General features: G+C 38.0%; 1 protein-coding gene across 1 annotated transcript in view; it reads left to right on the plus strand.

Moving 5' to 3' along the window:
- Positions 1–26,030, plus strand: part of RAPGEF5 (Rap guanine nucleotide exchange factor 5) — a 308,676-nt gene that overhangs the window by 162,770 nt on the left and 119,876 nt on the right. Inside the window, exon 9 of the mRNA XM_060196104.1 lies at positions 7,782–7,907. Coding sequence (XP_060052087.1) covers positions 7,782–7,907 — 126 coding nt within the window. The remainder of the gene's footprint in view (positions 1–7,781; positions 7,908–26,030) is intronic.

The raw sequence follows: 26,030 nt of genomic DNA on the forward strand, positions 1-26,030 counted from the left end.
AATATTGTTCTAACATGATTACATTTTTTTATATTTTATTTTATTTTATTTTTTATTTATAAAAAGGAAACACTGACAAAAACCATAGGATAAGAGGGGTATAACTCCACACAGTTCCCACCACCAGAACTCCATATCCAGTCCCCTCCCTTGATAGCTTTCCTATTTTTTGACCCTCTGGGGAGTATGGATCCAAGGTCATTGTAGGATGCGGAAGGTGGATGGTCTGGTTTCTATAATTGCTTCCCCACTGAACATGAGCATTGACAGGTTGACACATATTCCCAGCCTGCCTCTCTCTTTCCCTAGTGGGGCAGGGTTCTGGGGAATCAGAGCTCCAGGACACATTGGTGGGGTTGTCTGTCCAGGGAAGTCTTGTTGGCATCATGCTAGCATCTGGAACCTGGTGGCTGAAAAGAGAGTTAACATATAAAGCCAAACAAGTTGTTGACTAATCATGAACCTAAAGGCTGGAATAGGACAGATGAAAGAGATGGGGAGGGGGGTCCTCCATTTTGTAGATGGCTAGTAAGTATATTTTAGTTATATGCCAAAGGGCCTGTGGCTATACTAATTTTTGTTTGTTTTGTTTTGTTTTTATTCTGAGCCTGAAATCTGATATGCAGGTGGATCCAAGTTATTGTCTGGGGAGATGATGTCATGGCTGGAAAAAGAGCCAGAGCGTTGAATCAGTGAAGAGAGTAGCTCCCAAATATGGGAAAGGTGCATAAATATTGTTGACTGCAAATCCAATTGAATTGATGTGATCTGGGGCCCATATTCAACTTAGGAGCCTATGTGACCTCTGCATCCCTGTAGATCTGAGATTCTATGGTCATGAGTAGGAACATTCCAAGCTTCCCCAATATCAGGACCCATCTTCCTGAGGTGAAGCATAGAGTATGTTGTCCAGACACCCTTCGGAAGATGGAACATTCTCTACCATCGTTGATCCAAGTTGAGGGCAAGGTCCTATGGGGGCCCACAAAGGGGTCTGTTTTGTTGTTTCTGATAGAGATGACTGGTAACAGTGGAGAGAGGGATTTATTCAAGGTCTAGGCCCCATCATGTCTGTTTGGGAATCTCAGGACTCCCCAGCTAGGGCCCCAGATGATCGGGTGGCCTGATAGTGACTAAAGAGTCATCTTTAAAGTATGCCAGTCTCTTGCCCTTATTCAGCTTTTGCAGTCCTTGCTTTGATAAGATTAAATGATTACATTTTTATATGACATATCTTCTGAATTTTCCTGGGAAAAAATCTTAATATTTTTAGATAATTAAATACAAATGAATAATATGCCAACCAATTAGTGTTTTAATTTATTGTTTCTATTTTCTATTTAAAGTTGTAGAATTAATTATTATATTAAATTATATTCAGGATTAAATTTTAAGAGGATGAAATCTAGGAATCTCTTATGTAGTGATAATAAGACTTTATATGGATACCCTGAGTTACTGTATAGCATTTTGTTATTGCAAATGTTTTTTAATAAAAGGTAAATATTTTCATTCTGTTTTCCTTCCCTTTGACAACAGTTTTTACCTTTTTTTCCCACCAGTTACCACTGGGGCTTGGTGCCTGTTAGTGCCATTTCATTTTTTTTTAAATAGGTCATAAGAATGACAGGGATAAGAGAGTTACTTACAGCCTGTGTAAGCTATATGAGTCCATCAGTCTGAGTTCGCAGTCCATGGTCACAGCTGGGAACATTCTAGTACCAAGCCTTTTTTCCTTTGAAATAAGGGTCTTTACTCTTCTAAAAGTTGCACATCATCTTTCCCCCCCCCCAGCCCAGCAATGTTACATAAAACTGTTTGTAATTAATTTCACATAGATAAATCAAGTATTCTAATAATGTGAAAGTCTGGATTAGGGATTATTATAATAATTCTTATGACATAACAAAGCTCCCAAAATATACTGATAAATTCATGACTTTTTGAATTAAATCACTAAATCACGGATCTGTGAAAGGGACTCCCACAGAACATTTGGTTTAGTGTGATGCTTCCAAGGAGGACTATCTTATTAAGCTACTAGGACATAAGGGCATCTCTCTGGGTTTAAAGCTCTCTAGATAGTGAAGAAGAATTCATAACCCTCCTGGAAAGCCTTTTTAGGATAGTTGTTATGTAAGGATGGCTATAGAATTGACAATCTTAGGAAATGTATCTGGAAACTTGATGGACCCAAGTTAAGGTTGAGAGTGCTTTGAAGACACCTATCACATGCAGATGAGAAATTGTACCCATGTGTCAACCACTGCACTGAAAATCATTTAAGCCCCCTTTAAGATTAATAATAATAATAACAACCACCAGAAAATCAGTGCAGGAAAACTATATGATGATTTAATTTAAATGCAAAATTAAGTCAGACTGAAGGCTTTTTGAAAAAAAAAAGTGAAAAACAAGTGCAGTAATACTGTGTTTAAAAACTCAGTTTTGGGAGTTGGGCGGTAGTGTAGCAGGTTAAGCACACATGGTGAAAAGCACAAGGACCAGCATAAGGATCAGGGTTAGAGCCCCCGGCTCCCCGCCTGCAGGGGAGTTGCTTCACAGGTGGTGAAGTGTTGTTTTTAACCGGGAGGAGGTCTGCAGGTGTATTTCTCTCCCCCTCTCTTTCTTTCCCTCCTCTCTCCATTTCTCTCTGTCCTATCTAACAACAGCAACATCAGTAACAACAATAACTACAACAATAAAAAACAAGGGAAAATAAATATAAAAAATTTTTTTAAAACTCAGTTTATAGTATATATTTAGGATCCTAAAATATGATATGAAGTGCTTAAAATGTCATGTTCAAGGTAGTGAACATAGCATAATATTTATGCAAACAGACTCTCATGCCTGAAGCTTAGAGATCCCCAAGTTTAATTTCCTGCACTACCATAAGCCAGAGCTGAGCAGTACTCTGATAAAAAATAATAATAATAAAATTAGGGGTTAGATGATGGTGCACCTGGTTGAGCACACATGTTACAATGAGTAAGAACCTCAGCCCTGACCTGCAGGAGAAAAGTTTCACGAGTGGTGAAGCATTGCTAGAGGTGCCTCTCTGTCTCTCTCCCTCTGTATTCCCTTTCTCTCAATTTCTGGCTGTCTCTAGCCAATAAATAAATACTATAAAAATACTTTCAAAGTAAAATAAGTAAATAAAATATTAAAAAAAAAATTTAGGTAGTAGTTGAAAGACAAGATCAGAAGAGAAAACACTAAGTAGAACTTGGACTGGAATTGGTGTGTTGCAACAAAGTAAAAGATTCTGGAGTGGGTTAGGGGGAGGTTTCAGGTCCTGGAACAGGATGGCAGAGGATCTTGGTGGGGGGAGTTATACTGTTAGGTGGAAATGTTATGCATGTACAAACTATTGTATTAACTGTCGACTGTAAAACATTAGTCCCCCATAACGAAATAAAAAAAAATTAAAAGGTCACGTCCATATAGAAATTAAAAAGTTGCAATCTCTTAACCCTTTTATTGGTGACTTTTATCAGTTTTATAAGTCTATGAGGCCCATAGACAGAAAGACTCTCTCCAGATCATAGTCTATGAGAATTTAGCCCAGTTACATTTGAACCTGTAATAAGAATAAAGTAAAGAGGAGGTAACAGGCTTGGTCAATATGCCAGGTTAGTTAGCTCCATGATGCTTTCTTTCTATATACCTCTCCTGTCTGCCCTAGTCTCACAATGCTCTTCATAAGACAGAGGTGCCACAGAAAGAGGTAATGAATACTCCATCACACCCTCTGAATTAAAAATAAAATAAAAATTTTAAATGCAAATTCCAATTTTGCAGGGTCATGAGCATCTCTCTCCTCTAGAACAACACTACATGAAATACTGTTAAGATAATATGACTAGAGAGAGGGAAAAAGAAGTCCTAGTGAACTGTCTTAAGTACATATTTTTAATATGTCTATTATTTAAGTTTTTAAGTTCTCTTAGAATATTTACTTGTTCTCTTAGTTTAAATGTGGATACTTATTATAGTATCAAAAAATGGCAGGGGTGGGGAGTCCCAAACAAATGAATGAAAACATTATTCGAGGGCCAGCTTTGGTCCTATGTCTCTTTATTTAAGGCCAAGAATTCTAATAACCTAGAAGTGATGTTAAATGAGGAATACTGTGTTAGTACTCTGGCATTTTTTTCATAAAACTTTGCCAACACATACACCTAAAATAACTATTACATACCTTCTTTTATCATATTTGTAATTATCTCCTCATAATCAAAAGCTTGAATTTTCATTTATCTGGTTAAGTAGAAGCCTTCAGAACCAAATTTCCACATTTTCCCATCACCAAGTACATTAGCCTACCTGTGTATTTACTCTTCTACTGCGTCATTCCTCCTGTTAACAGCAAATGAAACATTCATTTTTTTTTTTTTCCTTGAAATGTCTTATTTGGGCCGGGATAGATAGCATAATGGTTATGCAAAGAGACTCTCATCCCTGAGGCTCCAAAGTTCCAGGTTCAATCCCTTGCACCAACATAAGCCAGAGTTAAACAGTGCTCTGGTTAACAATTAAGAAAAAAATGTCTTACTCAAAAACATTCCTTGTAAAAATGCCTTCTTTCCCTTCTGCATCATCAGCTTTCCCTCTCTGCTGGATACTTTCTAGTAAAGATAAGTATCTTTCAGTATTCCTCACCTTAAAGGGACAAACAGCCCAAACTCCCTTTAGTATCACTCTTTAAAAAAAAAAAAAAACATATTTGTTATTTAATATTGATATACAAGTTTATGAGGTAACAGAGGTGAAATTCCATAACATTGCCACCAGAGCTCTGTGTCCCCATTCCCTCCATTGGAGACTATAGTAGTTCTCCCAAGGTCACAGATATGGTTGACTATTATTTCTATAACTATATTTATATATATTTGCACACACACCCCATTTTTTTTCCTATGGTCCTGTCTTCCTTCTTAAGTCACACCTCCACCTATTGCTACTTCCAAATGTTCTTCCTTTTTTCCTCTTCTCTCTCAGAGTCTTGATGAACTTGAAGTTCAGAGCCCTCTGGTCATCTTCCCCTAACATTCTCCCCCTCTGGAAATATGGACCAAATTTCTCTATGAGGTGCAGAAGATGGGAATCCTGGCTTCTATAATTGCTTCTCTGCTGGACATGGGCATTTGCATATCTATCACTCTTTAGTTAGTTAGTGGTCCATTTCTTATCATGTAACTAACTCATCCTCACTCAAAATGAATGGGTGTTTCTCATTCTTTCTTCTCTCTGTACTTAAAAGACTTTGTTCTATACTACTTCCAACCCACCCAGTGTCATTATGTCATTTCTCATACCTGAAGACCAGTCTCCTCATTGGTCTTTTAGCTTCACTTACTCCAACTCAACTGTGATATCTCAACTCAGAGGATAGAATGATCCTGTTGAAATGTAAGTCAAATTATGCCAATATAACTTGACTTACTTTGTTCCAGTCTACTGGTTTTTTTGTTCGTTTGTTTGTTTGTTTCCTTTTCCTTGAGTATTTTGAATGCATCTGGGGTCAGGGCCTTTGAACTTCTGTACCTTATCTTGAAACTCCTCTTTATTTCCTTTCAGTCTTCATTCAAATTATCATTGTACTTAAGAATTCTTTCCTGACTTTTCTATCAATGCTAATAACACTTCTAACCATTTCTTTGTCCCCTTACCCTACTTTATTTTCCTTCCTATCATATATTCTCATCTTATATTTTATATCTGTCATATTATATAATCCATACCCCTTATCAAATATAAGATCCATGATATGTAGACATTTTAAAATTGGTTTTGATCATACTAAGAACCTATCATAGATCTGAGCATGCAGTTGTTGCTCAGATGAAGGTGATTGAGTGAAGAAGTGAATAAAATAGGGAGAGTGAGGGAAATGACTCGGCAGTAGAATACAGGACTTGCACATATGACACCCAGGGCTCAATCTCTGATACTTTCAATAGCCAGAGCAGAGTCGTGCTCTGTTCTTTCTTTCTGAGACCCATCACAGGAAGAATGTGCTATTAACTGTCTTACAGATCATTTCCCCCAATAAAGTTATTTGGAAAATAAAAGAAGGAACTAGAAATACATATATATGGAATACTAAAAGGAGCATGATATCTTAAATATTGCTCACTAAATATTTGAAAGATTGTCATATTGGAAAATAATTTGACCAGTTTCAATTATTTTAAAGGCAAAACCTAGGGAACTAACATAACAATAGTAGTACTACATGAGACTGATTTGCATGAAGGCTTGGAAGTCCCACATCCAGTCACCAGCAATGCCATATGTCATAATTGAACAGTGCAGGCAAGTGCTTTGGGCTGGCGGTCTCTATCTCTGTCTATCTATCTATCTATCTATCTATCTATCTATCTATCTATCTGTCTGTCTGTCTATCTATCATCTATCTATCTTTTTCTCATTCATTTGTTCATGAAAATAAGTAAAAATAACCTTTGGATATATACAAACAAAACCTAGTATAGTACTCATGAGTTGGAGTTAAACAGTTTTAGAATTTTGTTTAGTGTGCCAAGGGTCTTTCCAACTAGTCAGGCTTTTCAACAGTGCACAGGCTGTCTTAATATAAACTAAAATCTCTATCCTAGGAAACCTTGGAAGCAAACTAGACTGTTCATGAAGGCATTGTAAATATAAATGTGAGACTTTGGTGAAGGAATTCCACTTGCACTAGGAGTTTGTGATTTATACCACGTAAAGATATTTTGACTTCCTCCCTAGCTGCTGGAGAAGTTGCTAGCAAAGGAAATGTCCTTGCCCTTGAGAATAAAGATTGAGGCTTTTTTTTAAAACCTAGATTATTCCATTTCTCTGATGTCCAATTTTATCCAACAAAGTTGATATCTGTAACACAGATCAGTAAGACCACAAGCTATGGATCACATACCCCACCTCCATATTTCATTATAGGCTTAATTTCATTCAAATTCTGTAGATTGTATTGGGTAAGACAAAAATTCCATCATTTCAACTGCTTTTGCCAACAGTAATTTCAGATTTATTGAGTTATATTCTGATATGTCAGTGTGAAGCATTCTTGAAGAATTTGAGCAGAAGAAACAAATATATATATTAAAATAAAATTCCCAGACTCTTCTTCATATTATTATTGCTGAGGTAACTTGATGTAATAATAACAAATGATGCTTTTATGTCATTTCCAAGATCCTGTGATGTATGAGATTTTAAGCTTTTTTTTCCCATTGCTATGCAATATTAGAGTTTTTTTTTAGTGCTCCATAGTAATTTTTTAGTTGTCAAAAATTTTATCTTGTGATCTTAATAACTTTGTATTTGTACATGCAATGATCTGATGGAGCAAAAGAATTAGGAGGTTGTGTACTGTTATTTTTAGTACTCTGTATCACTTCACCCTTTCTGCCACAGTAGTTCCTGGCTAACTTTCCCATGAGTTTTTAACCTCTTGCTTGGCTTATGTAACAGGAAACAGGCTGTCAGGAACAAATACTGGCATATCAGGAGCACACTTTAGCAGCAGATGATTTAGTTTGCTCTGCCTTTCATACTCTTAAAGTAGACTGATAAGCCATCTCTGTTTTTAGTCTTTTGGCATACTATTTTTAGGTTGAAATAATATATATTCAGTTTTAGAAAGGCAAAATATTTTTAGCAATACCATGATTTAATCGAAAAGGATGAGCTTATCATAAAGTGTACTTTGTGGTGGTGTCATGTCCTGGGACTGCGGATTTAAGTATATCTTCGCTTTTTCTCCAACTCTCAAGGCAGGGGTGATGTGCAAACTTCAGGAGAGAGATGATACTGGAAAAATTGAACTGGTCCAGAAGTTGGCAAGAGAAAACTGTCAGATTTTACAGATGGACAAAAAAGAACAAGAGAAGTCTGAACAGGTAAGCTCCTTTTCTCTTGAGGATGCAGGTCTCAAGGGGGTAGAAATGAATTCTGCATAGCTGTATGTTTGAAGGAAAGAGTATTTTAAATTGTTTACGTTTGGGCTTTTTTCTCATATGAAAGTATTTTCCTTAATCAAAAATGTTACCTGCTCATAGTTCTAAACTAATAGATTATAAGACTAGATTTATAAGAGAACACTTCTGAGAATTAAGTAATGTGGAATCAGAAGCTAATATGATCCTGATTTGATAGCTTTAAGTTTTGATCTTGGGAGTTTCACCTAACTAGATCATTTGTTGAAAATGAATTTTAAAAGAACAGCCCCATGTCCTTTTCTATTTAATGTTGGAGCAGATGTATCTTAAGTCACTAAAAATGACAGAAACAGAAAAGCAGATTATGCATGTTTCCACCAAGTAGGAGACTCAAAAGGGAGTTTTCCTAGGATCTTATGAATATTTGAGTTCCAACAAGAGTTTTATTGTTTGGCTGTAGTTAAACTGTAGGAAAGGGACGTTGTGCTCGGTCCTCCTGAAAGCAGTTATTCAGATTGAATTTTAGAACTGAGAACATTGTCCTCAAACTGGGAAGACAATGAGACCACTTTCTGCTGCTATACATTATTGTTTGTTGACTTTTTGTTCTTGTTTTTGAGATTTCGTTCTCAGTGCTGAACTATCCAGGGTTGCTCATGAAAAGGAAAATTCCTCAGTGCTAAAAAACATGTTTTTGTCTGACTTTAATTTTTCCTTGGGATTTTATTTTCAACCCTCCCTAGGAGGAAAAAGTTGCTTCATGCTTTTTCTGCGCCAAGGCTATCTGTACAAATGCCAGCGTTTTACTGAGAAGAAGAGGAGATGAGATATTTAAGGATGGATGGCTGCTTAGTTTAAGAAATTAACACTTCTGTAACAGTGCAGCATCAAGTCATGACAATTAGTGACTCAAGAGGGAGAATAATTAAGCACATTCAAGGGCTTATAAGTGAAATATTTCAGGGGTGACTATCGACTTGAAGTATCGGTAGAGGTCTCAGGAGTCTTCACTTCTGTCGTTACTATTGAAATATTTAGGGATTTGTTCAAGTCATTAAAAGCACCCTGAAGGTAGACTTTATCAACTGACTCCTAGCATCTGCAGTGTACTTAGAATACCTGACTATCCTACATCATTTAAGTGACTTAAAACTTAGAAGAGCATCTGTTTTCATATGCTATATTCTATATTTTATTGATTGGAAGATACATCTTTCTCCTACATGTTCTCATCTCTGGGAACAGTGGTTGATAGAAAACCTTGAGTTTGTGAGCATTTTCCTCCTAGTTATCCTTAAAATGAATTATATATTTTTACAATGGGTTACATATTCAATTTAACAAATTAGAGATACCTGGGGGTCGGGCACAATCTATCAAAATCTAACAAGTTGTAGTTTACCACTTCACTAAAGCTATCAATCACTTTAGGCCACATGCAACTTTATACTTAATAAAGAGGTAACTGTTGTTTTTGTCTTATATCTAGTTTAATCTAGAAATATCACTCCAACTAACAATATTAACTCTCCAGAAATGTAACAACACAAATCTGAGCTTCCTGCTAAAAATTATAAAAAACTTAACATGAAAAATAAGTTTTAGGGGGGAAGATTTTCACTGTTGCTTATGTTATATAACTCTGTTACCAGTGAATTTTAAATTATTTTATTTTATTTTTTTACCAAAACATTGCTTAGCTCTGGCTTGTGGTGGTATGGGAGACTGAACTTGGAACTTGGAAGCCCCAGACATGAAAGTCTTTTGCATCATCTTTATTCTGTCTCCCCTACCTTAAATTCAAGATTGTAAGTTAGGGCATTAAGATGCTTTACTTCTTCCATAAGAGTCACGATACAAGTGCACTAACCTTTATAGATTTGAAGTGTTTGTGCTTCTGAATAGAAAGATGGTAAATAAATGAACACAAGAATCATGACCTTTTATAATCGTCTACTAAAGTTTAGAGTAAGGAAATGTGACAGGCAAGGACCTTTCTTTCTTAGTAAAGGATATAAACTTTGCCAGTCTGATTTTTCTCTGGCAGGAATGATATCTCTCAGAAGTTGATTTTTTAAACAACTATTCTCATACTGGTTTTATTTATTTTTATTTTTTTTCCTTTTGTTGCCCTTGTTGCTTTATTGCTGTAGTTGTTATTGATGTTGTAGTTGTTATTCATGTTGATGTTGGATAGGACAGAGAGAAATGGAGAGGGGAGGGAAAGACAGACACCTGAAAACCTGCTTCACCGCCTGTGAAGTAACTCCCCTGCAGGTGGGGAGCAGGGAGCTCGAACTGGGATCCTTAAGCCGGTCCTTGCGATTCGTGCCACCTGAGCTTAACCTGCTGCGCTATGGCCCAGCTCCCACTGGTTTAGTTTTTTAAACCTCCAAGAAAAATCAATTTCAATATAGAAGTTTCAAAATCAATCTTAGCTAGTATATTTAAGATAAAAGCTGCTTTCTTTTTCTTTCCCCCCCCCCACTTTATGGGGGGTGGGATTAATGGCTTACAATACAGTTATTGACACATAGGTACGCCTCTTACAGACCCCTCATTTCCATAGTGTTCCATTAAGTGGATTATGATACTAAATATTTATAGTAATTATTAGGCATGAAAGCCAACAAGTACATTATTTTACCTTTATGTCATAAGCACCTGTCTTAAGCTTTGTCTGCATTGAGATGGTCCACAGTATTAAGAGACTTAAGCATTTTCTTTCTTTTTTAACTGCCACTAGAGTTACTACTGGGACTTGGTGTCAGCACTACAAGAAAGGCTCCCCATAGCCTACCTTTCTGCCTTCCTTTCTTTCCCTTTCTTCCCTCCATTCTTTCTTCCTTTCTTTCCTTCTTTCTATTTTTATTGTATAAAACAGAGAGAAATTGAGAGGGAAACCGGAAGGAGAGAGGAGAAGGAAAGACACCTGCAGACCTGCTTCACTGCTTGTGAAGTTCCCCCCCCCCGCAGGTGGGGAACTGGGGCTCGAACCTGGGTCCTTCCACACGGTGATGTGTGCACTTAAGCAGGTGCACCACAGCCAGACCCCCAGCATTACCATTTTTTCATGCCCTTGCATTCTTTTCAGTAGCAGTCATCTGCTCTTACTCATGAATTTACTAGCTATACACAGCATACGCAGAGGAAACTGCAGTTAATGTAATATAAACTGAAGTTGCCATTTCCTCTCCTTGTGATAATGATGACAGTAATAACCAAGCCCTGAAGTTACATACTGATTTCCTTTCTTTCACGGATTGAAAATATTTTATCTGCCTCGTTTACGATTCTTGAACTATGCCAATGGCAAAATGTCTATTGAGTCATCCTCATTTTTGCTAAATTTTATTTCGCCACCAGTTCGAGAATATCACATCCTTTTTTTATATAGGTGTGTCGAAATGAGAAAGCTACTCAGAAATACTACAAAGTGGGGAAAAGTGTGAACTTGATAGAAGAAAACCTTTGTTGCTGATTTGCCTTGTTATAAACTGAAGGGACTTAGTGTTTCTTGAGTACGCATTTCTATATTTTGTTAAGCTGGTAAAGACCATGATTACATATTTGCATGCAATTGGGGAAACACTGCTTCTTCTACCAAGATGTTTCTGAAACAAACAAAAAAAATGTTAAATGTGTCATTATTAAAAGATTCTCAGGAAGCACTTGGTTTTTTATTCTCAACTCACTAGCTCTAGGCAAAAATTAGCCCCACTCATTGCTAAGCAATGAAAATTACTGTGTGAGAACTTTATGAAGTGGACAGAAATGAACTATCATAGTAGGATTAATATTTGGCTCTTAAGTTTTTAGAGAAATGACCTTTAGGCATTATGTTTTCTAGTCTTATTTTAAGATTATAAAATGGAAGAAGAGGGCATACATTACCAAATCGAAACTCCGTAACTCCAAGTTGAAGCATTGCTAACGTCATAGAAAGGAGGGACAGAGAAAAGCATTGAAGATACAGGGGCCAGCAGGAAGATACCTTAATTCATGAGGAGTGAAAGATTGTGGGTACAGGGGTTGACTAGAATTCTATTGTGAAAGACCTAGCAAGCCACCTCAGGTAGTTTAGACTTGCCTTTCTGGCAAAGAAAAGTCATCAAAGAAAGGAATTGGCGTAATCAGATATGATCTTCTCTCTGGCACTAACTTAGTGGAAAATGTGGGTGATGAAGAGGAAAGTGTTAGAGAACCCTTAGAAAGTTATTGTAATGTCAGGTGATATTTTTTAAAAGGGCTTGTTTCTGTGAGTATCAAGAATACTCAATGTGCTAAGAGTCATATAGAGGGTGGCATTGGCAGAATTTAATAACTGGTATTGGGGGTACATATGGTATTATGTTAAACAGGTTACAAAATTTTTCAAGACTTCTTTGGAATAGAGTAGACCGAAGAATATTCTGCTAAGAGAACTTGGACGGAGTTGGTGTATTGCACCAACATAAGACTATGGGGTAGGGGAAGGTTCAGGTCCTGGAACATGATGGCAGAGGAGGACCTAGTGGGGGTTGAATTGTTATGTGGCAAACTGGGAAATGTTAGGCATGTACAAACTATTGTATTTTACTGTCAACTGTGAACCGTTAATACCCAGTAAAAAATTTTTTTAAAAAGAATATTCTACTTAGCACTAGAATGGCATGTCAGTCACCTCAGTCAAAATTTTGCAGAAGACATTTCCCTTGCTTTGGAGTATGTTGTGTTTGAGACAGCTAAGATATGCTGAACTGCAGTGTTTATCTCATTAATTAATTGTTAGCAGAGACTTCTGGCTAGTAGTATATGGACTATATAATAGATACCTTCTTTCTCAGACTAGATCCTTTGAAAATACCTTAAAGAGAGAATTTCTCTAACTGTAAAACCAAGTGATTTATTTTTTCAATAAACAAGTCTTGGGACTTGTAATGATGCTGCACCTTTCTCAAAAGTTACTGATTTTACAGGGACCTCTTGTGCTCCTGCCTCTATCTTTCTTTCCCCCAACCCCCTTTGAAAAATAATGAATGGAAAATCAGGCCCTGGTATTGCAGCAAATCAAAGGATTCTGGGGAAGGTGGGGGAGAGGGGAATACAGAGGGTGTTGGTGTCTGGTGCATGATGGGAATGGGCTTAAGTTGGACTGAAAGTGTTTTGTAGGCACTACTATAGGGAGATGAGAACTTGTACCTACTTGTCAGTAACTATACTGTAGGCTACGAAGCCCACATTAAGATGATAAAGAAAAAGAGGGAGAAGAGAAAAGAAATGGGAAAAAAAAAAGATAAGAAAATAGATCAAGCCCTGGATACTGCTCAGTCAACCCTGGGTTCATTCCATGGGGTGGGGTGGAGGGAGAGTAGGAAATAGAGCTCTATCTTCTGGCAAAGGTATTGTTGGCCCCAGGCCTTACTGTCAATTTGGGGTTGGATTTAAACAGTTCAAATTGAAGAAACACATCCCTAGTGGGGAGAATATTAGAAAATAGACATGCAAAAATTTTTCCTCCAGAAAAACCAGAGCCATTCCATATCACTAAAAATGGTGGTGGTGGGAGAATTTGAGATAGGAGAAGCTGAAGAAAGTTTTCTTGAGAGGAGATTGGGAACAGACTGTGGAAGATTTCAGAGGTTAGAAGCTTTACTTCATTCTAAAACTACTAAGGAACTGTTAGCTATTTGGCTTCATTAGTTTCTATAAAGTAGAATGATGAAGACCTTTGTGTTAGGAAAATGATGTATCAGTCTGATTAGAAAGCTGAAACTGGTAAATCGTGAAGCATGGACTATTAGCAGAGTCCTGTCTGAAGATGTGTCTGGGGCACATCTTCTCTTAGCGCTCAGTCTTGGAGGGAGAACTGATAAGATGGCAAGATGACAAGGATCACAAGAAAGAGGGAACGGCTGGGGAGTGTAGGTAGCTTTGTAGGAAAAGGAGGAGGTGGTGGTGGTGGTGGTGGTAGTGGTGGTGGTGGTGGTGGGAGGTATGGGAAGGGAAAGAAAAGGAAATGCGAAGACAATTACCTAGTTTAAATCCTACTTTAATTTTAGAGGTAAACTGCTCACATTTGGTAGCAATGGATTAACTGTAACAAACCAACATATCTAGATGTAAGAACAGTTTTCTGGAATATAACTATGCTTCTTACCAGAAAACTGAAACTCTTAGTTTCACTAAAGTATAACTTAGAGTTTGTAATGCGCTAACTTATAGAGCAAAGATGCTTACAGTAGTTTCGAAACTGACATTCTACTTTCTAAGTTGTGGGAATGAGGAGCCATAAAATAGATGTGAAATCTTTGCTCAGCAGTCTTTTCCCTGGCGGGCCTGTTTGTATCCCTCCCTCTCCCCACCCCTTTTCTTCAATTCCTTTGTTAAGTCTAGGGACCCACCCTGCTTCCTTCCTTTTTTCTAATTCACTCATGAAATATGGGTGGGAAGGGGATTTTGTATGTTCTGAAACTGAATCTTGGCATAATCTGCTGCCAGGGTAGGGTCCCTATCACTCAGCCTCGGCCGGAATTTCCTTTCCCTGTTTCCTGCAGCCTCTTCCTGGAACTCTGCCTACGTCAAAGGGCTCCTTGTTCAAAGATTACTAGGGGAGAAGTGGCTTGGAGTATCCTGACTGCTGTCACTTTTGTTTCACTCGTTCAAAACTGGTCACCCACTCACTAAGTTTTAGCAGTAACCCTGGTGGAGGGGAAAAAGTTGTTCTTTGCTTTTTTTTTATTTTTTATTTTTTACCAATTTTCATTTGATCTATTATTTTGTTTTTTAAAACCTAAATATAAAAAATGAAAGTCCTTTTTAAACTCTATATGAATTGCCAACCAGAAACATATCTTTATTATTTTGTCTTCAAACCTGCACTTTATATCTAGGCAAGTAAAGTTAAAAGTAATGTAGACATTATTTATGCTTAACAATAATTTATTTTAACTAAGAAACTGTTAAAGACAGACTTTTAAAACATTGTTGCATAGTATTGAAAGCCAGAATTCATATGTAATATACGCTTCATAATAGATTAAGATACCCACCTCTAAACTGAAATTTTGTGATGTAAAAGCATTATTTTTCTTACTAACAAAATCCTGACGATGAAGGTTCAGTATAAAAGTACTTCTCATTTTAGTTGCCATCAGGGTTATTGCTGGGGCTTAATGCTGGCACTACAAATTCACCACTCCTGGCTACCATTTTTTCATTTCTCTCTCCCTCTCTCTCTCTCCCTCCCTCCCTCCCTCCACCCTCCTTTCCTCCATCCCTCTCTCTTTTCCTTGATAAGACAGAAATTGAGAAGGAAGCAGAGATATAAAGGGAAAGCAGACCTGTTTCATTCCTCATAAAGCTTCCCCCCTGCAGGTAGGCAGTAGGGGCTCGAACCCAGATCCTTGCACATGATGATATGTGCTCTTCACCAAGTATGCCACTGCCCATCCCTCCAGCTTTAAAAATTTTTTTATTCTATCTTTTTTCACAGAGAATAAGCTTTGAGTAAGTGAGTTATTTAGTTCACTTTTAATCTGTTCACAGAGTAAGGCAGAAGTGGCAGAGATGGTTCTCACCTTCCAGAAATTTACAGTCTGATTGTAGAATTTTGTTTTCCTCGCTACCAAGGTTATTGCTGGGATTCCATGCATGTATGACAAACCCACCATCCCTGACACCCATTTTCTTTCTCTTTTATTTTTTACAAGTATATATAAATATATAGAGAAAATATAGAGAGAGAAATTGAGATGGAAGAGAGGGAGGGAGAAGAAGAGAAACCTGCAGCACTACTTCATCACTTGTGAAAGTTCATCCTCCTACAGATGAGGACCACAAGCTTGATCCCGGGTCCTTGTGCATGGTAATTTGAGTATTGTACCATGTGCACCACTGCCTGGGATTTTTTTTTTTTCCCCCTGAAGTCAGAATCATCTTACTGAGGGAACTCTGCTGATTTATAGGATTACTAGGGAAGTTTAAAAAAACAAACAAACAAACAGAAAACAATAACAACAATAATGATAACGATGATAAACAACAAGGGCAACAAAAGGGGAAAAAATAGCCTCCAGGAGCAGTGGATTCGTAGTGCAGGCACAGAACCCCAGTGATGACCCTGGAGGCAAAACCCCCCCAAACAAACAAACAAACAAAAACTAAAACAAATGAAAAAACCCAATATTTAAATTAGCATTTAAATATTTAATGAAGTGTTTAAGTAACTTCATAGGTATTTGGACAGAAAGAGGAAGTGTCACTTGTCAACACTGACCACAGCTGTAGCTACCTACCAGTGCTCTTTATTTAGTGCTCTTTATTCAGCTTTACAAGTTTGGTTCACTTTGTGTGCTTGATAAACTCTGGTCAGGTGGATATTTTCTCCTACAGAAAAATGGCAGCCATGCTGCCTATGAAAGGCAGTGCTGTGCTCATGCTGTCTGGGAGAACCATCTGCTCATTAGCTGTATTTTTAGGTTCTCACAAGAAGCCCACTGAAGATTTCAGTGTTTTTTTTTTTTTTTAATTTCAATATTCTTAAAGAGATAGAGTTACCACTATGCTATCTTAGTGAAATCTTCCGATTTATTTTAAAAGACCCAGTTTAGAAAATTGATACTTGCTCTGTGAGGTTGATCAAACTTGTGTTTTCAAAAAAAAAAAAATCTTGACTTCCTTGTGGTACAGCTGTTATTCCCTGGTTTTATTAAGAGCTTACTCTTGTGACATCAAAATAGCCATATCACCTTATGTGTGAGAAAGCATCGAAGTAATGTGTTTGAAAAGCAGCGATTCTTCTTGACTTTTGCCCCTTTCAGTGACAACTCTCACTCCTGAACCCTTGTGATCTTAAATTCTTTTCTACTCTAGCCCTGTCAAGGCATGATATGCTTTTAAAATATTTTTTTATTTACTTATTGGTTAGAGACAGGAAGGAGTTGGGAGGGAGAGAGATAAACACCTGCAGCACTGCTTCACCACTCATGAAGCTTTTCCCTTACAAGAGGAGGTTGGGAGCTTGACCCTGGGCCCTTGCGCATTGAAACATGTGCATTCAACACAGTGTGCCACCACCTGGCCCCAGGGCCAGATACACATTAATATAACAATATCACACCTTATGGACTGGTTACTAACCAGGTAGCAATAGAGGTATTTGGCCAACAGTTTATTTGGTCTTATTTTGGATAAAAAGACAGAGAAAAGATATACAGATTGGCAGTGCTTAGTAACTGTGTCCTCTTGAGACTTTAAGGGGAAAAAACATGACAAGAAACCAAAGAGTTAAGACGACATCACTGCCCTAGAGAAGCTAGTGCTTTGCAAGAAATCTAAAGGCTGAATTCATGGTTATCTGTACAGTGTTATGTAGGGTGTTCTAGAAGTTTATCACAGGGAGCTCAGCTGATCAGGGGAGACAGATCTGCTCTTATCCTTAAAAAAGAAACAGAACTTTAAGGCTCAGAAGAGTTACAAGAGAAGTGAGGGAAGACTTGCCTTTCTAGGCAGAGAAAAGAATAGTGTAACAACATAATAATGCTGTAGAAGGATGCCAGCAGGTCTAGAAGCAGAACCAAGTGGCTAAAGCATGAGGTAGAGGGAGGTGGGAAGCAGGCCAGGTGGGAGTGGCTTAGTTATTAAACAGTATGTGCTAAGAGGAATAGCAAACTCTTAGAGAATTTAAGCAATAGAGAAACCAGTGATTAGAGTAAAAATTTTTTGATTCCTCTGCTTCAGAGCAAATATAGGCCTGTAAGAGAATGGGTCCCACTTGGCCCCTCTGAAAGCTTCTTGTCTCCTTCCCTCACAGTTCTCTCCATTTATTTTTATAAATGTTAAGACTTTGGTGTGTGAGATACTATGCCTGTGAAAACAGATTGCCCAGTTACAACTCAATTTTAATTCGCTAACTTTATGCTAAAATATGCTGCTGCATCATTATCTTTTCTTTAGTAAGTAGATTTTGATTTAGACTTCTTAAAGAAATCAACCCTGGGGGGTTGGGCGGTGGCGCAGTGGATTAAGCGCACGTGGAACAAAGCGCAGGGACCTGTGTAAGGATCCTGGTAAAGCCCTCGGCTCCCCACCTGCAGGGGAGTCGCTTCACAGGCAGTGAAGCAGGTCTGCAGGTGTCTATCTTTCTCTCCTCCTCTCTGTCTTCCCCTCCTCTCTCCATTTCTCTCTGTCCTATCCAACAACGAACAACATCAACAAAGTAATAATAATAACCACAATGAGGCTACAACAACAAGGGCAACAGAAGGGGGGAAAATGGCCTCCAGGAGCAGTGGATTCATGGTGCAGGCACCGAGCCCAGCAATAACCCTGGAGGAAAAAAAAAAAAAAGAAATCAACCTTGAACCTGCATGTTTCGCAGATAAACACCATATAGGCTTACAGGTTGACTTTAAATACACTTGATCTGTTATATCATGTTGTTTGGTCTGACTTAGGTGATTTTAGTGTAATTGAGATACTTGAATACTTGATAAAGACAGACAGGAATTGATAAGAAATTTACATATAGGATAAAAAAAAACTTTTTTTCTCTTTGCAATTGAAGTGGGTGGAAAGGAAAAATTCCATCTGGTGTGCAGCAGCCCTAAATGTTGTTTTAAGATAGCAAAAATAGAATATAACAGAACATAACAGACTGTGGGGAAGTGTACAGTACATATTTTTCTAATAAATCATATTAAATACTCATATTTTACAATACCACCATGTTACTTGTCATTTAGAAATTAAGCTTAAATATTTTAAAAGCTAACTGCTCCATAGCAAAAACAAAAACAAATTGTTAAATTTGGTAGAAGATAATGCTCTCGACCTGTCAACGCCCATGTTCAGCGGAGAAGCAATTACAGAAGCCAGACCTTCCACCTTCTGCATCCCACAATAACCTTGGGTCCACACTTCCAGAGGGTTAAAGAATAGGAAAGCTATCAGAGGGCATGGGATATGGAGTTCTAGTGGTGGAAATTATGTGGAGTTGTACCCCTCTTATCCTATGGTTTTGTCAGTGTTTCCTTTTTATAAATAAAAAATAATAATAAAAACTACATAAATAAAGCATATGTTCTTATGCTTCCAAAAAAAAAAAGATAATGTTCTAGAACTTAAATTTCCTTAGGATAGATTCATGTGTTTTCTTTTTTCCCCCCTTTCCAGTATTTATCTCCTGTATTAAATAAATGGAGAAATAAGATGACATGTATGTCCGGTTATTGTGGGCAGCACTCAACAGTATTAACAAACTCTTTTAAATATCCTCTTTGTTCAGTTTCCAGGAATGGCTGGGCATGATTGAGGTGAGTTGAGTCAGAATAAAGGATTGGGGACTGCACATCATCCAAGAAATAACATGGAGAGGGTAATAGTGATAGTAAGACAATTTAGATGGCAGGAAGTGGCTTGAGGGTAGAGATTTGTAATGAAGCTCAGGAAAACTTAATGAGTCACGGGAGCATATCTTGGTGATCACAAAGGTGGTGATGGGCGAAATGTGTCAAGGTAAAAAGTTGGCTGTATACAACCAAAGAAGAGAAAAAATGGTATGTCATACAGTTGATTCTCGAAACTTTTCATGGTCTTGCTTTGGCTGGGGCTTTTAAAGGTAAAACAAGCTTTTTATTGATCCTTTTGTGAATAAAGAATTCTAATGATCTCCAGACAGTGCAATGCATAATAAAGCCCAGAATTGAATTTTATGGTTGATGGATGCTATCATTTTCTCCCTGCACAGTGAACTTACTGGTATTGCAAGTTGGGGAATTATGATGGTGAGTTATTTTTTGCAACCCATCTGAGTAACTTGATGTTTTCTTCTGAGAGTCATAGACTTTATAAAGTACTTTCAGTATCAAGTGTCATGATTATTAGGGTAAGAAAAATTTCATTCAAAAACTGACACCTGCTAAATAGGATTAAAGAGAATTTTATCTGAAGTGAGCAATCGATAGATATTATACTACCCATTAATTATGTTGGAAGAAGATGTTAAAATATTTCCATGATTAATATCCTTCTAGTAGAATATATACCTTTAAATTATTGCAATAAAAGCAACAAAAAAAATCATTTGCAGGCTCACTCTGGGTCCACCCCTCTCCCCTGCTGTTGGGAGACAGAGGTCAAAAGTGGCCCCCCGGGGGTCCCGGGACAGCTCAGCATGTTGAAGGCGATGTGCGTTTGTTTGGTACCTTTTAATAAAAACCTGTAAGAAAACACATACATATCTAAAAATTATCTCAGTACTGAAATAATACTTAACTGTAACAATGAGATATGGGTACTGAAAGAGTAGTGTTCTTTCTTTTTCAAGTTAATACCAAAAGGGCAGTTAAAGTCATGGAGAAAATACTGTCTCCCCTAGTAATTTGTATAATTGGAATCACATTTTTTTACAACTGGCATTTAAAAAATGTTTATTATCTTTATTTATTGTATAAAGACAGCCAGAAATCAAGAGGGAAGGGGGTGATAAAGAGGGAGAGAGACAGAGAGACACCTGGTCAACACTGCTTCACCACTTGCAAAGTTTTCCTCCTGCAGGTGGGGACCTGGGGCTCAAACCTATGTGCTGATTGTAACATGTGCATTCAACTAGATGTGCCATTGCCCAGCCCCTTACAAATGGCATTTTTAAAGGTATGAATGGAACTACAGAATATACTATGGTGGGAGGAGCACACATGATTCAAGATGGTGTTGATTTATAGTTAGAGGTTTGAGATTAAGGGTGATAGAGGATGAGTTTGTACTTACATCAAGCTGAATTCTAACTAACCCTTAGAATTCAAGAGAAGAATCCCTGGAGCAAAGCAGACAGTTTTCCTGATTGTCTTTTAAGGGGCATCCTTGAATGCCAGATGACTATAGACACAAATCTTTCATGATCGGAGCTATTAAATGCCATCTCCGTTGCAATATAGCAATCAAGCCTGAACTTTAACCTCCGTTTTAAGTAGATTCCATTTACATTCCGTATCCACAGATCTCAGATCCTCTTCCTTCTGTATTACTCATAATCTTGGCACATAGAAGTGATCTGTAGAGACTTGAGGAAAGGTTACCACACCCTGGAAAAATCCTTATTAGTGAAAATCAGAGTGGCCCTAGGTACAGTCAACATCTGCAGGTGCCTGTTCCTGTGCCCCACCCTCTGGTGGTTTGCCATTTTTACATTTTGGCTCTGATTTCTACTTTATGTTCTGCATCTAGCTATTTCAAAACCTTTGAGGAAGAATATAGTAAGGGGCTGAAAAGACTGCTCCACCAGGTAGAGTGTATGTTTTGCCATGCTCACTGCCCAGGTTCAAGCCCCAGCACCACATGAGAGTGCCAAACCATTAATAGGAGCTCCAGAGCTGTGGTCTCTGTCTCTTTCTCTGTCTCTGTCTCTGTCTCTGTCTCCCTCTCAAAAATAGGCCCATGAGTAGTGAGATTGCATACAACTCTGAAAAAAAAATAGTAAAAAAACTTTCATTGGTTTCACTTTGACCCAAACCTAAATTTTGTGACCATTTCAGTCCAGATTAGAAAGCAGAGAATGTCTTTTCTCTCTAAGCAAGTAAAGATGACAGGCTATAGATATCACAGTTTGGGGGAGGATCTGGACAGAAACCAAGATTGAGGCAGTACAGGCCTGTGGAAATCTCAATAGTGAAATGAATGTATATTTCTTGGTAAATGTGGTGATCTACAAGGGGGAATTCAATCACTTACCTCACTACACTGAACTCTTCAGACAGACTTCAACATCACTCATCAGTCAAGTAGTTTATCTACCATAGCTGCTTATATCACATTCCCATGTTTAAGCTAATATGATGGGGATGATTAGAAAGAACCGTAATAAATACAGATGAGACACAATCAAATGGCTATTTAACTTGTTGCTACTGGTTATTCAGTCATAGCACATAAAGTTGACTTTGTTGAAAGTCTAAGTCATTTTCAGTGTTACTAAATTGTTCTTTTTGTAGAAAGAACAAGTTTTTAAAACAGTTTACCTAGGGTTACTGTTGCCTTCATTTACTTAAAAATGCATTTTCTGCTTTCTTAACCAGTCATTGCATGAAATGGAACAAAAACAAAAGTGATCATGAACTGATTTTAACAACAAAGGCACCTGTCATTTAATAAATAAGAAGGGTGAAAAAGCAGACAGGAGAGAGAGCCCAGAGTACCTTAAGAAGAAATGGATACATAATGAATAACTTCTTTCCTGTTTCCCAAAAATTATTTCATCACACTCCTATAATGTATTTGCTATAAGAAATTAAACTTTCATTTTTTCCCTTCCTGGGTTATGGCCAGGTAGGGCCATAAATAATAAATGTCGTAGATAATCTCAAGTCTAAAGAAAGTTGTGCTGGTTTTTGCCACATCCCTATGTGTTTGTAAAAAAAAAATGATTTATTTGTTTATTATTGATTTCATAATGATTGGCAAGATTGTGGGATAAGAGGGGTACAATTCTATACAGTTCCCACCACCAGAGTTACATACCCCATCTCTTCCATTGGAAGCTTCCCTATTCTTTATCCCTCTTGGAATATGGACCAAAGAGCTTTATGGGGTGTAGAATGTTGGAGGTCTGGCTTCTGTAATTGCTTCTCCACTGAACATGGGTGTTGACAGGTCAATCCATACTCCCAGCCTGTTTCTGTCTTTCCCTAGGGGGATAGGGCTCTGGGAAGGTGTAATTCCAGAACACATTGATGAGGTCTTCTGCCCAGGAAATCAGGTTGGTGTCATGGTAGCATCTGCAACTTGGTGGCTGAAAAAAGTATTAAGATACAAAGCAGAACATGCTGTTCAATAATCAGAAACAAAGAAGTTAAGAATATAGCAGATGAAGTTTGGGGTATTCATGTTGGAAGAAGCGAGGAAGTCTATTTTAGCTATATTCCAAGGGGCCCATGACCTTACTAATTTTGCCTGAGCACCACAACTAAAGTGCAGGTGGGATAAAAGAATTGTCTGGGGAAATGGTATCAGAGTTGGAAATGGGACTAGAAAGCAGAGAGTAGCTCTCAAATATGGGAAGAATATGTAAATACCATTAACTGTAAACCCCATTAGTCTGATCTAGGGCCCAGAGATCAGCACACTCTAATGATGGCCCTTTTGGTCACTACCAGGCCACTCATCATCTGGAGCTCTAGTCAGGAAATCCTGGAATTCCCACATAGATATCATAGGCCTATACCTCTCCGCTATCACTAGTCATCTCCATCAGAAACAACATCGTAAACCCTCTTGTGGGCCTCTATACGTTATTGTCCTCAATGTAGAACAACATTGGTAGAAACTGCCCCACTCTCCGAAGGGAGGCTGGGTCAACGTACTCTGCCAATCGAGGAAGACTGGTCCTAGAATGTTCCTAGCTATGACCATGGAACGTGAGCTCATATCAATAGGAATACAGAGGTTACACAGGCTCCTGTGCTAAATATTTGTTTATTTAATGAGAGAGAGACAGAGTCAGAGTTTGGGACCAGAGCTTCACTTTAGCATATTCGTTACTATGAGTTGAACCAGAGGCCTCACACATACAAGTCCAGTGCTCTACCCCACTGAGTAATTCCTTCCCAAATCAACCTCACATATACTGCTGAGCCACTTTCCTGGTCCAATTCTGAGTCCATATTTTGAGAGAGAGACCTAAGTATACCACTGCTCCCCTGTGGTGCTCCATGTGGTGTACAGCATCAGACTTAGGGTTTCACTCCAGGTGAGTCATGTGATTTATCTTCCAAGCCATCTCTTGACTCCTGTAAAATACATTTTTAAATTCATATCTTACATATAGTTTTTTACCTTATTTTAATTTTCTTTTATTTAATTTTATTAGAGATTTAATATTGATTTACAAAATAATGAGATAGCAGGTACAATTCCACACCATTCCCACCACCAGAGTTCTGTGTCCCCATTTCCTCCATTGGAAATTGTAGTAGGACTTCCAAGATCACAGATAAGGGCTGTCTGTTATTTCTTTTCTTTTTTTTTTTAATTTGTTTATTGGGGGAGTAATAGTTTATAGCTGACAGTAAATTACAATAGTCTACATGCATAAAATTTTCACATAACAATACAACCCCCACTACATCCTCCTTTGCCATCTTGTTCCAGGACCTGAGCCACCCCCAGCCCAAACAAACACCCCAGAGTTTTACTTTGGTGCCATACACCAACTCTAGTTCAAGTTCTGCTTAGTGTTTCCTCTTCTGATCTTGTTTTTCAACTTCTTTCTATGAGTGAATTCATCCATATTCAATCCTTCTCTTTCTGACTTACCTCACTGAACATGATTCCTTTAAGCTTCATCCAAGATGGGGTGGGGTGGAAAAGGTGAAATCACCATTTTTAATAGCTGAGTAGTATTCCATTGTGTATTCATACCACAACTTACTCAGCCACCCATCTGTTGTTGGACACCTGGGTTGCTTCCAGATTTTGGCTATTACAAATAGTGCTGCTGTGAACATAAGTATACAAAAATCTTTTTGGATGGGTATTGTTTGGTTCCTTAGGATATATCCTCAGGAGAGTTCATTTTTCTTTTCTGAATGACTCTGCTTTAGAAAACAAGGGTCTTTCTTGTGACTTGTAGATATTTAACAATAAAAAATAATGGGTCTGCCAACTTTTCTGAGTTTTTAGCTTGCTTCTGTTTAAAAACTCTTTGCTTGTTTGTTTAAAAGTGTTGAATTTTGTTAAATGTTGAGAACTTGGACTGGGTCTGGTGTATTGCACCAAAGTAAAGGACTCCTGGCTGGGGGGGGAGGTCCTGGAACATGATGGCAGAGGAGGACCTAGAGGGAGGTTGAATTGTTATGTGGAAAACTGAGAGATGTGAACAGGGGTAGATGGCATAATGGTTATGCAGAGACTCTTATTCCTGAGGCTCCAAAGTCCCAGGTTCATGGTGAATTCACCTTCTTTGCCCTATCTTGGATGAAGCTCAAAGACATCGTGTTAAGTGAGATAAGTCAGAAATAAAAGTGTGAATATGGGATGATCTCATTCATAGACAGAAGTTGAAAAACAAAGTCAGAAGAGAAAACTCTAAGCAGAACTTAGACTGGAGTTGGGCTATTACACAAAAGTAAAAGACTCTGGGGCAGAGGGGAGGGTTCAGATCCTGGAACATGATGGCAGAGGAGGACCTAGTGGGGGTTGTATTGTTACGCGGAAATGTTATACATATATAAACTATTGTACTGCATTTTACTGTCAACTGTAAACCATTAATATCCCTATGAAGAAATTTTTTTTAAATGCTTCAAAAAATTGTTCTGTTGAGGCTGGGGGATGGCTAACCATATGCATATTTCAGCCCCTGACCAACATATGGAATACCTGCATGGGGGAGTCCTTACAAGTGGTGGAATAGTGCTGTAGTATCTTCTCACCTTCTCCATCTCCCTTTGTTTCTTTTTCTTAAAATTTATTATCTTTATTTGTTTGATAGCAACAGCCAGATACATAGAGAGAAGGAAGAGATAGTGAGGAAGAGAGACAGAGAGACACCTGTGAACCTACTTCACCATTTGTGAAGCTATCCCCCTGCAGGTAGGGACCAGTGGCTTGAACCTGGGTCCTTAAGAAGTATAACATGTGTGCTCAACCAGGTGTGCCACTACCTGGCCCCCCTTTCTGTTTCTTATCTTCTGTCTGGAAGAGGAAGGAAGAAAGGAAAGGAAGAAGGAGGGAAGGAAGGAAGGAAAGAAGGGAGGAATGGGAGAATGGGAGGGAGAGGGGAGGGAAGGGAAGGGAAGGGAAGGGAAGGGAAGGGAAGGGAAGGGAAGGGAAGGGAAGGGAAGGGAAGGGAAGGGAAAGGAAGGGAAGGGAAGGGAAGGGAAGGGAAAGGAAGGGAAGGGAAAGGGTTGCTGCTTGCTGGAAGTGGTAAAATGATGTAGACACAGAGTTCCAGTGATAAACCTGGTGACAAAATATATATACACATATATATAATATATATAATAAATATATATATTATAAAATTTACATATGCCTTTTGTAAAGAATATAGAAATAAGTAGAAAGCCACAAAGAAGGAAACATTTGGGAATAATTGGTCACTATTAC

Source organism: Erinaceus europaeus, chromosome 8 (genome assembly GCF_950295315.1).
Source record: "Erinaceus europaeus chromosome 8, mEriEur2.1, whole genome shotgun sequence".
Classification (NCBI taxonomy): Eukaryota; Metazoa; Chordata; class Mammalia; order Eulipotyphla; family Erinaceidae; genus Erinaceus; species Erinaceus europaeus.